The 13997-nt window shown below is 43.3% G+C and overlaps 1 protein-coding gene across 2 annotated transcripts in view; it reads left to right on the top strand.

The window, feature by feature from the left end:
- tcf7l1b (transcription factor 7 like 1b) overlaps positions 1-13997 on the top strand; it is a 51011-nt gene that overhangs the window by 26585 nt on the left and 10429 nt on the right. For both annotated transcript variants that reach the window (XM_084332159.1, XM_084332158.1), the window contains exons 4-5: positions 1299-1382; positions 13389-13521. In XM_084332159.1, the coding sequence (XP_084188285.1) occupies positions 1299-1382; positions 13389-13521 (217 nt within the window). The remainder of the gene's footprint in view (positions 1-1298; positions 1383-13388; positions 13522-13997) is intronic.

Raw genomic sequence — 13997 nt, 5'->3', positions numbered from 1 at the left:
GGGCTTCCTTCCAGCTGTCCCTTCCCACCAGCTCAGCGATGGGCGCCCACAGCTGGACTCTTGTTTTCCCTTGACAAACGGCAATTTCACAGCCTTCCACCAGTCTGTTGTGTTCACATCCCCCCCCCCCACCCGCCCCTTATGCCAAAACCCACTGTCTGACTCCAGCAGCAGTACAGTCTCATACAGGTGTCTGTTTAGAGTTATGGCTCTTTGCTGGCTTGCCTCACGCCATTCATCATACTGTCCGTTCTAGCACTGAAAAGTTGTCCAATCCATACGGCTCAGTCACAGAAAGCGTTAGTGAGTTTTTCTTGCAGCAGATCAGAAATGTAGATTGTTCCATTTGGTGTTAACGTGTTGTTCTGCTGCACTTTGTTGAATGTTCGAGGTTTGGTTGTTACTAAGGGCGGAAGAATCCCACTTTTTCACCGCTCATACAGAGTACGGATCTGATCCATTCCTTTTGCTGAAGTACCTCTTAGACCATTTATTTGGTGTCATTGGACAGAAATGATTGAGAATGATTGAGACATACAGTATGGGGCCATCAAATCTTTTCATTGCAGAAATCTTAACATGTGTACTGTCAATGATGCAGAAAATCAAAGTTGCTTTGCTTTTATCTTTGACGTGTTGCATAATAATGGGTCCTCTGTAGGGATGCTCGATATTGGCTTTTTTACCGATACCGATATTCCGATATTGTCCAACTCCAATTTCCGATACCGATACCGATACCGATATCAACCGATACCGATATATGCAGGGTTTCCCCCCCAAAAAACGGAATAATTTCAGGTAACTAATAATTTCACTGGATGCATTCAAAAGGCTTTCTAAATGTAAGCATTATCTGTGCAAAATATGATCATTAAAAAAGTAAAAATGAACATTTTAAACCAACATGCATACTTTTGACAATAAATAAAATAAGAATTGGTTCTTACTTGCTTGCCTGGGTAAATAAAGGTTAAATAAATGTTAAAAAAAAAAAAAAAAAAAAAAAAATTGTTATTGTTTTTTTTTTTTTTTTTTACCGATACCGATATTTTCCGATATCACATTTTACTGCCGATATCGGCCGATAATATCGGTCGGCCGATAATATCGGACATCCCTAGTCCTCTGCTTTAGCCAGTATATTGAACATATTCACACGGGGTGGAAAGGAATCCCAACCTGAGCATGATATATGAGCAAAATGGCCACCATCATGTGAATATGGTCATATAGGCCAGTATCAGTACTGTTGCATTGTGGTCTCTAACGGGTCAATCCACTGTCTCTCTCCACAGTACCTGCAGATGAAGTGGCCTCTCCTGGATGTTCCAGGATCTGCAGGAATAAAAGACTCCCGCTCCCCGACCCCAGGGCATTTAGTAAGTACACACTAATGCTGTCGTTCATCCATCGACTTTACCAGAAAAAGTCCCCCAGAGGATTGGTGCACCCTCAACTTTTGAACAGCCATTCTGTCTGTCCATACCACAATAACTCAGCCCGCCGTAAATCATTGAGACTTTTGCCACCTACCTAGTCATTCATACTGCGTAGGCTTTCCCACACACAGAGGAGCATTCCTCATCGTGATGTGTAGCTCTGACTAGACAACGCGGGACCTGAGCGGACCTGTTTGGTGTGTGCTTTCTCTTGAGGAGCTGTGCTGGTGATGATACCATTAGATAAATGGCAGCCCAAATCAGCATTCTTTTAAGTTACGGAGGGATTGGTTGTGGCCGGTTATGACCGGTTCGATCATAATCGGAGTGACCTCTGGTTAAGGAAGTCAGGTTTAGTTGTGCGCGGACGGAGAGAGCCACCCTCACTTCACTCCGAGTAACCGATGTGACTCAGCCCTTGACCTTACTTATCCTGGCTAGACGGGCCTATTTAGTTTGTGGTGGATTCGTCGGATCTCATAAGCGCAATGATGCACACGACAAAGTCCTCATTGAGCGCAGTCAATGGGAAGCTTTTGTGGAGGCAGCACAGTTTGCCCGGGGGAGTCCTGGTCTGTGGCTGACTTCAGTCTCAATTGGAGCCAATTAAAGATGTTTTATTACAATAAGTGTTGACCTGCGAGTGACTTCTCTTGTGAGTATATGGTTGGCTTGTCTACAGGAGAACAGGGCTGCCGTGCAATGGCTTGTTCTGGCCAATTTACTTCTATTTTATTTACTTAATATATAACATTATGAAATGCATGAGTCTTTATTATAGGACAGCAAACAAGCTATAAAGACGGCGAACAAACAAACAAAAAAAATAAAATGTTAGTAAGGAGCGTGGTAATGGTAATTGAATTAGGAGGAAATGAAAGACAGCATTGAGGACCTGGCGTGGAGGCCTCTGCTTGGATACTTTCCACTCTGTCCTGCCGCGGCTGCTCCCTGCTCCGGGATTCACTTTAAAAAACCTCTTCATTTGCGGGCGGCTACGTGGTGCAGTGGGCAAGGTGCTCACCACGAATACTGGAGACGCTGGGTTCGCCTGTTCGAGCCCAGCGCTCCACATTGCTTTCAGTTTAACTGGTCGTCCGTACTAATACACATTGGCAGTATTAGGGGGTGGGAAACTGATGGGTGGGGATCGGGCGTTGTGGACAGCGACTCCTACAGGTCGGTTGGTGCGCCTGCGCAGTAGAATCAGGAAGCGATGGGGGCGGCGCCCCTCCAAAGCGCAGACCCCTGATGCTGAAAGATCGCGCCGCGCAGGTGAAAAGATGCGACTGCTGTTACCTCGAGTATCGGAGGGGACTCGTGCTATGTATGACTTAGTCCACATTGCAGCCGGCTTGTGGGAGGCAAGAAACAGCGTTCGAGACAGGGGAGGGTTGAATTGGATGATATGAAATTGGGATGGGAGAAAAATAGAAAATGGGAGAAAAAGTGGATAAAAAAACGTTTTAATTGGCTTCCATTTAGATAACCTTTACTCTTTTATAGGTTTGGATCATTTTCACTCAACATTTGTAGGATCCTTCTAATGTGATTTGCTCACATTTCGGTCACATGAAAAGACAGATTGCAGGGGTTGAAATTATATAAAATATGTCACGTTAACTAGCAAGGAAATGTGAATAATAAGGGACATATATATCCATTCATACTGGTGATATAAGTAAGGTATAATACACAATGAGATGTGCAGTTTAAACTTTTCGAAAATAATTGACCTCTCTCTCACGTGCGTAATTTTTTGTCCAAATAAGGGAGGGCAGTTCCCTTATTAGACTAGCTTTGTACATGGTTCACACACGCTAGTTACTCTTCTAAGATTGGATTTCTCTCTCCAATAAGGCAGGGGGTTTTGAATTTCGATGTGGCAATAAAAAAATATATAAGGAAAAACTAGCTTAGCATTGCAGCTCAGGTCCTCTGACATCACCAGCCTCAGTGTTCTCGTAGTTTGGACGTAACAAAATTGCAACATCCACTCTGTGTCAACAAATTGGCTTTTAAAAATAGGCTAGTTAGCAAAACATATAATCCTCTCGAACTGGCATTCGCTCTTGTGAGTGCAGGGGGAGGGTGAAAAGGTTGAAGACAAGTACATCTTTTGCGGCTCTGGCTGCTCTCCACTGCCCTCTGCAAGGCTACAGTGTCAGAGCCATGCTGTATATCTGATGATATTTCTAGACATGTTATAGCTCAGATGATATTTCTATTTTCTAGACATGTTATAGCTCAGATGATATTTACATGTTCTGCAAGGATGAAGAGTGCATGACACTGACATAACATACATACATCAGTTTTCCATACCTTTGAACAGTTGGAAGTTCCCTCTACGGATAAATGCAGTTCAACCTGAGCCCTTTCATCGTGTGAACTTTTAAGGGGGCTTTCTCATTAGGAACGGGTGCTCCGCTCCGTCCTCGCTCCGTCTTTTTGCGTTTTGAGCGTGTAAGCTGCCGTGGGTGATGATGTCACACTCGAACGTCAACACATCAACAGTTGAACACACGGATGGAAACTGGATGCCAGATATAAATAAACGAATAACCAATAAATATGAAGTTATCTTTGAACCTCTGCTGTCAAGCCTTGTCAATATAACCCACCCCCTTTTCTCACGAATGGAACTGGTGTTGTGAGCGTTTTCCAGGGTTAGCGGCTAACGCTAGTTAGCTTAGCCTAGTTATTGGATAACTGTTAGCAGCTAACGTTAGCCCATTGCTTGCGTCAATTATACTGCATGTCATTGAAGGTCCGCGCTGGTCTGTGTAATGAAATTACAATTGCATATCATCATTGAAGGTCCGCGCTGGTCTGTGTCTATAATGAAATGAGAGCAAAGCTCTGCGCTAAAGCAAGCCTCGACGTGACAACATACTCGATGTTATATAAAAATTATCTCCCTGTCTACTTGAAAATCAGCCTGCAATCTAGCGGTCGTTCACGGCGAACTGGTTGGGCACCACACCACTGGTCTATAGAAATAAATGCATTCGAACAAGAAACCAATGTATTAGAAATTGCCTAATGCGATATTTTGGTGCGATCGCGCTCTGATTCGACCCCGAATGGCTAGTGTGCACCCCCCCCCCCTACCTGTGTCACCTGCTGCACCCAATGTCTGTGACACACAACACCCGGTCCTCATTCCACATCCAATTAAAAATACCCCAAACCAACACCTTCCTCTGACTTGCATCAATTCAGTCCGCTGTTGCCTGCGACTGGAATGCTCTGCAAAAATAAACTGGGTAACTTATTTCCATTTTTGTCTTCAGAGATGCATCTCGAACATTCTAAATGATTCCTGCAATTGTTTTTCTGCCATGTAATATAACGTTCTTATGGGGTTTTCTCCATATCTCCTTTGTTGATTGTTGTTTGCTTGCCTGTGTTTCCCTGTACCTATGTTTAGTTGTTATTATTGATGTATTTTGTGTTTTTAACATGTTAAGTGGCTCTTGTTGTTTGCCAGGCTGCAGTTATATATATATATATATTTTAAAAAAAAGTATTTGTTCTTAATGACTCACCTGGTGAAATAAAGATGAAATTAAAGAAAATTCAAATCTGGTGATGTCAGAGCATAGTGTAATTTGATGCACGTATTTACGGGGGAAGCGCTCTTAATACCTGGCCACAGCATACCCTGCTTGGGCATGGTGGATAGAAAGCCAAACACCCTACTGTGCCCTTACCCCCCACACTGGGCCAGAAGCCCACATCCAGCTCGGATGCTGCTGACAGGGAGCCAGCTCATTACCCCGAGCAGAGGAGAGGGGGAATGGGAGGGGGGCAGGAGGCTGACTCCCTAGGCCTACAGGCTCCCCAGGCCCCCACGCTGCACTAATGAGAGCAGGGGGAGCGGATGGGCGCACATGGGGGCCAGGGATTACTGCCCAGGGCAACAGGAGACAGAGAGGGACCTGAAGACAAGAGGCAGGCACGAGACTCCAGCAGGGCCTCCGCAAGCAGACGCTTTATGCATTCTGGCAGTGGTTTTGTTGTGAGCACGCGTTACATCTGACAACATTGCTGTTTTCTTGCTTTTTTCTGGCCTGTTTTTGATCAGATATTGATTATGTGGTGGAATAGGGAGAGACGTGCTCGTACGCAGGCACATAACTTGGAGGACATTTTGTGCACCGGCTTTGCATAGCCGTGTTAGTTTATTGATGCAGTGTGGCCTGTCCTGTCTGCCGGATGAGGCATCTTCTCCTCGTGGCAGCTTACCGATCAATAAGTCATTTACAGGCTGAACTACAGCAGACACGAGATGATGATGACACTGCTGTTGATGATGAGATTCCTTATGACTCATCATCAAGCGGAGGCCCTCCTGATGCCTACAGACAACCATGCCTTGTCTCTTCATGTGCTTCAACTCCTGTCCTCACTCCTGGCCATGTGGACCTGGGGGGCGGGCAGTAAAGTAGAAATCAGAGGCTTGATATGGAAGTCTGGGGGAAGGCTGTCCTGTCACTGTGCAGATTGGGTCCATAAGGCCTGTATGCTAATCTAGAGCCTACTCCGGCCTGAGATCTTCAATTATTCAACAGACAGGTTTGTTTAGCATTCAGTTGGTAGTATTGCTTTTGGTGGTAATGGTGGTGGTGGGGATGGGGGGGGGGGGTAGAAGGGGAAGAATGGAACAAGCTTTCCTATGAGTACACCCCCAACACATGCACACATACACTCACATGCTCAAATGCACACTCAAATGCACACTCAAATGCACACACACACACACACACACACACACACACACACACACACACACACACACACACACACACACACACACACACACACACACACACACACACACACACACACACACACACACACACACACGCACACACACACACACACACACAACACACACACACACACACACACTGGCACCCAGCACCCCCATATCAGCCCCTGTGCTCAGAGGGCTGTCTCTTCATGAATTATACATCAAAGGCGCTGCAGGGCCAGGTGATGCAGTGAGGGAGATTCAGCCTTGTCAGTCCAGCAGTAGCCGCCAAGCTGGACCAGAGAGGAGAGGAAAAGAGGGGAGAGGAGAAAAGAGGAGAGTGGGAGAAAGAAGAGGAGAGGAGAGGAGGGTGAAAGAAAAGAGATGAGTGGATAACAGAGGACCACGAGGGAGAGGAGAATGGAGGAGGCTGCTGTCTAGATCATGTGTGTCGTCCACATACGATCATCACCACAGCAGGCAGTTATTACAGCTGTGTTGATCATGCTGTCAAGGCTGGTCATTCAGTCATTCGCACCGATTGGTCTATGAGTCCCATTTCTACGTCAAGTGAGTCAAGTGACTAATGAAGTCTCTCTAATGAAGCAGCGGCATTGACCTGATCACCTGCCTGACTCTCGCTTATCAGATGACGGCTCGCTCGCAGCTCAAATATGGGTTTTACTTTTAGTTGACACAGAACTTGACAGACACAGAAGAATCTGTCTCCATTTCAGTTGAGTTACTGTCGAGAGCAATCACGACAACAAGGGCCCTGGTCTTTGTCCCCCCATGTCTAGAGTCACTAAATGTTGAAGTGAATAAAAGTGACGAGAGGTCTAGAGCTACATCCCAGAGATGCCTTTTGTCTTCCTATCTAGTGTCCATTGCAGTTTTTGAATATATTGGAACAAAATGGTATAAGACTGGTAATGAGGATTTATTTGTTCCCCCACATATGCTTTTACTCCGAGCTCTCGACCCACATTTCTCCACAGACTTTTGACTGGGAGTCCTGTGAGATCCCCTGCCCTCCCCATTTTGCATTAGGCAATGAACAACCAGAATCCGTCACGATATCAAAGGCTTTGGGAAGCCTGAACTGAATACTGATTTGGGATCTGCAGCCCTGCTGTGCCACTGCAGAGACAAGAGCTATACTGACCTGGGATCTGCAGCCCTGCTGTGCCACTGCAGAGACAAGAGCTATACTGACCTGGGATCTGCAGCCCTGCTGTGCCACTGCAGAGACAAGAGCTATACTGACCTGGGATCTGCAGCCCTGCTGTGCCACTGCAGAGACAAGAGCTATACTGACCTGGGATCTGCAGCCCTGCTGTGCCACTGCAGAGACAAGAGCTTGGAATGTGGACCTACTACGTTATTTCCATGCCAATTCAAAAATTTTAAATAAAAAATCTCATAGAATGAATCCGAGCAAACAAACAAGCATCAATTTTAAATGGAGCCACTAAATCTTTTTTTTTACAACTAAATGTTAGGAAAATATTCTATTGCAGTTCATTAAGCAGTCCATCAATTCTTATAATGGGGCTTGAGATTTGTCTGTGTTTCATTTAATAAAATGTTATGCCCTTTCGTTGAGGGCTCGGTATCCTGATGACTGGCTCCAGCAACATGACACTGCAGTGTGCCATATTATTCTAACCTAGAATATTACTACTCCTGACCTTTACAAAGGAGACGACCTGACATAAAACACAGGTTGCCGGTGATGAATGGCATAGTTTTGGGACCGGTTTAAAGGCGTGCAACGCCGTCGTCCCCCCTCTCACGTCCGCTTCCTGTTGGCATTGACAAACAAGGCTTAGATTTCCCAGCATGCCAGGCATTCTTTTCACTCTGTCTTTCCTGGAGTTTTGAAAGGCCTCCGAGCCTCCCACCCAAGAATCGCCTCGCAGAAAGGCACACAAAGCTGTGGGGTTATTCAGTTTGTTCTGAGCTCTCTTCCCCATCGGCTGTTTGCCTAGTAATTCAATTCAGATGTGCGGGATCCAAAAACATGTTTGCTTGAATGAAATCCACCCCTCCACCCACATTGACCAAGGACTGTGATTTTCTTAGCTGCGTTCCAAGTTGGACGGGCTCCGGCGAGGCACTGCCACCTCGGCTTCTTTAGCCCAAAAACCTCTTAACAGACAGACACCTTTTTCTCTGTACTGGCTCAGCACTTTTTATTTTCTTCTTCTATTTTTCACCTCGCTGTTACCTTCCCCACCCGCTCTACTCCGGGTTCTTAGTGTTTCTGCTACACGCTCGCAGAGGTGTGCTGCTCTCTTTCACAGCTCTGTTTTCAACAAGCACTCCTATGTAAAGACCTGCGATTTCTGCCTGTCAATGCGGATACCATCTGGATCCAGGTCGCTCTTTCTCCATTCCTGTCACGTAGATGTTGTTTATATTTAAAACACAGCTCATGTTCCGTGTGGTTTCCTTATTACACCTTGCCCATGGATCATGAAACCAAGCATATGAAGCTGTCAAGGGTTTTGAGGAATATTACCTCCACACATAAGGCTGAATGAAGGTATTGATGGCCCTGCAGCTTAGCTTTAAGCCACAATTGGGCTATAAAGTCTAGTGCCCCCCTCCCTCCCCACCCTAATTTTACATGATCGCTTTTTGTGTTAACTGGCCTCTATGGGACTTAATGAGTTTAAATGGAGTGAGCTTAAAAATACTATTTTTTATTACTTAAGAGTATTTTATATAATTTAAACCACTCCAAACTGTTTTAATGTATTTAAAGAAATAAGCCTGTTTAGGGACCCATCTCTGTACCTAAAGGCAGACCACAGGATAGCCTCTCCTCTCTGGAGACTGCTTCAAGCATCGTCAAGTAGGATGCAGGTCAAAATGGGTTTGCATGTGCACAACCTGCATGCAACATTTTTCCTTTGTTATTATTATTATTATTATTTTTTTTTTATAAATACATTTTAAACAATTTAACTGAAACGCAGGCTAGATTTGTGATGTTGAAACTGGTGCTTTTAAACTTAGAAATCAGTTCAGAGCAAACACACGATTGGTGTATTCCATAATATGAATTATTAATGGCCATCATTTCCAATTCTCACTGAAGTGCTTCCCAAAATGTGTTGGCACCCAGGTCTAGAGGTCTCAAACAGCATCTACAATATAGGGAAAATGCAGCACATTGTACATGGAGTAGAACAACAAAGCATATCTAAAATATACATGAAATGTGAGAGCTGGGATTTCAACCTCATACGGTTTCAGCCATCAAATGATATCAAAGCCTTTTTCTATGAAATCTTGTTCCCTTCCCCCTGACGTGCATTCAAACAAACTGACCTTACATACTCTCTGTCTAGATAAAACCTAAAAAAACACGGTTCTAAGTAAAGTGATCCTAATATAGCCTTGTTTTACACTGGTAAATATTTTCCTCATTACAGCTGGGCATTACCAGAATCAAAGTATGCTTTAGACGTGGGAGAAACAAGTTTGCTTAAAGGCTTTAAAAGGAGGAAAAGGTTGGACCTTCCTTTAAAAAGTGGCAAAAAAATAAAAAGCATGGCTAAGATTTGGAACAATTCTAAGCAGCGTGAAGTAGGAGAGTGTACAGAAGTCTCAATGCAAACCTTGTTCCCTCTCAGACCACGCTGGAGAGAGAGAGGTTGAGAGGGGGGTGGGGAGGGATATTGAAGAAAGGTTAGACTGGAGGAACAAGACTCCTTTCTCCCCCCACCCCCCGCTCCCCGGCCCTCCCATGTGACAAGTTGAGCCAACAAGCGCTCTATTCAGCGGCGCAGCCAGGGGAAATTACTGCGAGGCTGAGTGCTGCTTAATGAAAGTAGAGACGCAGGTTATGATAATAATAATTATAATTATAAGAATAATAATAATAATAATATCATCATCGCTCATCTTCGTCATCATTGTCCTGGACAGGTCTACAAGCTGTCCTTGGGCCAGATGATCTGCAATGTGAAATGAGCGTAAAGCAACAAGGTGACTGCTGCAGGGAAGGAGGAAGTTCCATCCTTGAAGTGTCTGTAGTACCCCACAATTATCATGGCACATGGTGGTGGTGGCATAACTTAATTTTATTGTTATGATATCTATCAAGTGGCAGTGTATTACTATTCTCATAAACCATAAGCAAGGGCAACTGCATCTTACACATTATTCCGATCAATGGACTGGGCTGTGGGGTTGATAATATTTCCAGCGGTGTAATGGGTATTATTCAGTTTACCTAATTATTCAGAGTACCTAATTGTTCTGTGTGGGCGGGACTTATGTTGGTGTGACTTTTGGACCATTGGCGCTGTTGTTTTCCTGGTTGAGCTGAACAAACAGTTCTCTCCTCCACTAAATGTCTGTAATGGTCTTGGCATTTATCCACCAGGCTTTTTAGTGTTCCTTGGTGCCGGTCCAGATTGCATCATAGGGGCCTGTCACACGCACGGCCTGCGTTGTTTACCATGGAGGGAAACAGCACTCGCATATGAAGGATCACACCACTAGGTAGCACTGTGACCACAGAAATAACATGTGATCTTCAAATGGCACGCGTCCTAACAATTCCCAATGGAGTTTAGCTCCAAGCCCAGCCCCGTCGTTTTCATTGGCCTATATGTCGTGGCCTCACAGCGCCAACTGCAGATCTCGCCATCTCGAAAACAGACAGATCATAACTATGCAGCATCCCCTGTTGGGTTGGTTATTACTCAATGTTGTAAAATATTATATATGTGTTTTTTTTCTTTTTCTTTTTATGATGATATTTGAAAAGCTTAATATTCTGGACTTTCATTCATAATTTGGGTTTTTATGCTCTTACTGGTTGCCAAGCCCTGACTGACCATAAAGCTAATGTTAGCGTTTCCCTGTTAGCTACATTATTGCTGTATTCCTGGGCCTATGTTACATTCTAATATAAAATATACTGTCAAAATATACAGAACTTTACACTTACTGTATAGTTCTGTATATTTTACTGTATATTTTATATTAGAATGTAACATAGGAAATGTATATCCCAAACCGTATTTTATTCTTAGGCTTATTTTAATTCTTATTCGTGACTTTTCTTTTGTCTACCTAAGTGTTTACTGTTTACTGTGAGCGATTTATTTTTGTATTTTATTTTTTTATTATTTTTTAAACAAACACATAAACAAACATGACAACACACGATAAGATATACAAGCATTAGTTGACAGTGCACATCCAATGAAATCACATTTTAGTTAATTGTCTTATACAGGATATACCCTTAATACCTGTTATCTAAAAACCTACACACATATGCTCTAGCTCGTACCCCCCCCTCCCGGACCCCCCATTGGATAATCCATCCATTTTCCCTCGCTCCTAACCAGACATTACCATTATATGCTAGCTTTTATTTTCTCCACCACTTCTAACCACAATGTCATTTTGGATTCATTGAGACCCAAAATTCTTGCTGTAGATATTTCTTGATAGATCACATCGAGATATGTAATAATCCAGACCTTTCGGCAATTTTTTTCCGGTTGGAACCATCGTGATCCTATCAGCTTTTTAGCCACTGTGATACCCGATAAAACCAATCTCTTTAGCTGTGGATGTACTGCACACTCAAAAACATCATTCAGCAGTAATACAGAGGGGTGTACAGGTATATTCCAAGTTAAGAGATTTGATAATTGCTGGGTCACCTCTTTCCAGAATATCTTAACTGGTGGGCAGTCCCAGTACATGTGCATAAATGTCCCCTCGTCCCCATTTGTACATAAGGAGCATTTGGAGTCTTGTATAAGACCCATTTTTTTCAGTCTTATAGGAGTCAAGTATGTCCTGTGAATATAGTTAAGATTGATTTGTTGATGGTCCGGGTTCCTTGATGTGAGTTGAACATTTGCCCAGGCTTCTTGCCAATCAAAATCACTTTCCAGGTCTGGTATATCCCTCCTCCAGACGGAGTCTAGGTGGAGGGTTTCATACGAGGACGTTAGTAATTGATGATAAAAATCTGAAACAAAACCTCTCGATGTCTCTCTTTCATAGAAGAATTTGTGGTATCTGTGGTGTTCAATTGGTTTCTTTAATGGAACACCTTGAGTCTTCAAACATAACAATAACTGTATGTAAAAAAGATGTGTGGACTTGGTGAGATAATTTTTTTTGCGTATTTCTTCATAACTACAAAAACCCTGTTTGTTAAAAACATCCCCTAATGAGTGTATGCCTTGCTTTTCCCATATAGGGCATCTTATAGGTCGTTTTCCAATCAAGAGTGCATTGTTATTGAATAAGGGAGTATGATTGTGCCATTTATGTGGGTTAGGATATTTTTTTTGTGTTTCACGCCATATCCGGATCGCATGAGTAATTATGGGCCAAATTTTCGTTCGCAATGCTTAATTGATAGTTTAGTGTATGCTTACTGTGAGCGATTTGTAGTGCCAAATCTCCCTCAGGATGATTAAAGTATTTATATTCTATTCTATTCTATTCTATGACAGTAGAAAATAGGTCACTCAAAAAAACAACACGACGGTATTTCAGTAGGCTAATAATAATAGAGACTTCATTGAGACTAATTCATAGTTTTTGTATTCATGCCTGTTTTACAAGGAACGTTGCTTAGATAATGAAGTAGATAGTTCGCTTTTTTAGCAAACATTCTGTCTGATTATATTCACTGATTTCCAACCGTAGAAGACTAGCGATCACAAGGCTGGCTAGCATAACATTAGCTTCTCGCTAACAGTTTGACATTGACGAATAGTAGAGAGATGGAAGACAAATTTGACTATTTGAGAGATAAGCTCATTACACATAAGCTAAAGCTACTGTATACAGATGCATTAGTTGATTAAAATACGTTTGTAGTCAGTTAGTCAGTTATTTCCTGAAAAACTGCACACATCTCTGGTATGAATGATATTTAAAGGGGTCCTTCTGCATTATCACGTGTGGGAAATTCAAACTTTACAGATTTGTTGACGGAATCATCAAATCGATTAGTCGAGAAACTTCTATGACAGTTCGTCGACTAAGAATTCCTTCAGTCCAGGGTTAGCCCTAGCATAAACGTTACGTGTCAACATTTTTGGAATGCTCCGTTGTAGAGGCCTTCATGCACAGCGCTCGTTCATTTCCAGGTCCTAAACCCTCTGTTTTCCTCGCCTCTTTCTCTTCAACAGTCCAACAAGGTCCCTGTGGTCCAGCATGCCCACCATGTCCACCCACTGACCCCCCTCATCACCTACAGCAATGAACACTTCTCTCCTGGCTCTCCCTCGCACCTTTCCCCAGAGATCCTAGACCCAAAGACAGGTACACCACTTCACCAACGTGTTTATGCCCAAGCTTTTGTATTGACATCATTACATACAGTAGCTTGTATGGAACATTGATTGACCATCTCCAGGTAATGATAATGTATATGATTATACTGAAATTATACTGTATACTCTGAAGAAGACACTGTCAAAACGTCAGTCTACTTGTACCTATAATATAGATCATTGAAGGAACATGCCGATATTATGGGAAATTCGCCATGTCTTCTCCAGATTCAGACAATAAAGATACCAATTTCCTCTCTGTGCTATCTTCTTGTCTGACTCTGGAGAAGACGGTAAGCAAATTTCCCTTAATGTTGGCGTGGTCCTTTAAGATGACCTGTGTACTCCAGTACTCTCCTCTTTGACAATGCAATCCTATTCCTAGAAGCACCTGGCCCTTGTTTTTATAAACCAATTGAACCGTGTGTACTTTCCTTCCAAGCAACGATAATTTATATGTTTCGT

Source organism: Notolepis coatsorum (genome assembly GCF_963971535.1).
Source record: "Notolepis coatsorum genome assembly, chromosome: 1".
Classification (NCBI taxonomy): Eukaryota; Metazoa; Chordata; class Actinopteri; order Aulopiformes; family Paralepididae; genus Notolepis; species Notolepis coatsorum.
This window is presented reverse-complemented; position numbering and strand designations above follow the sequence as displayed.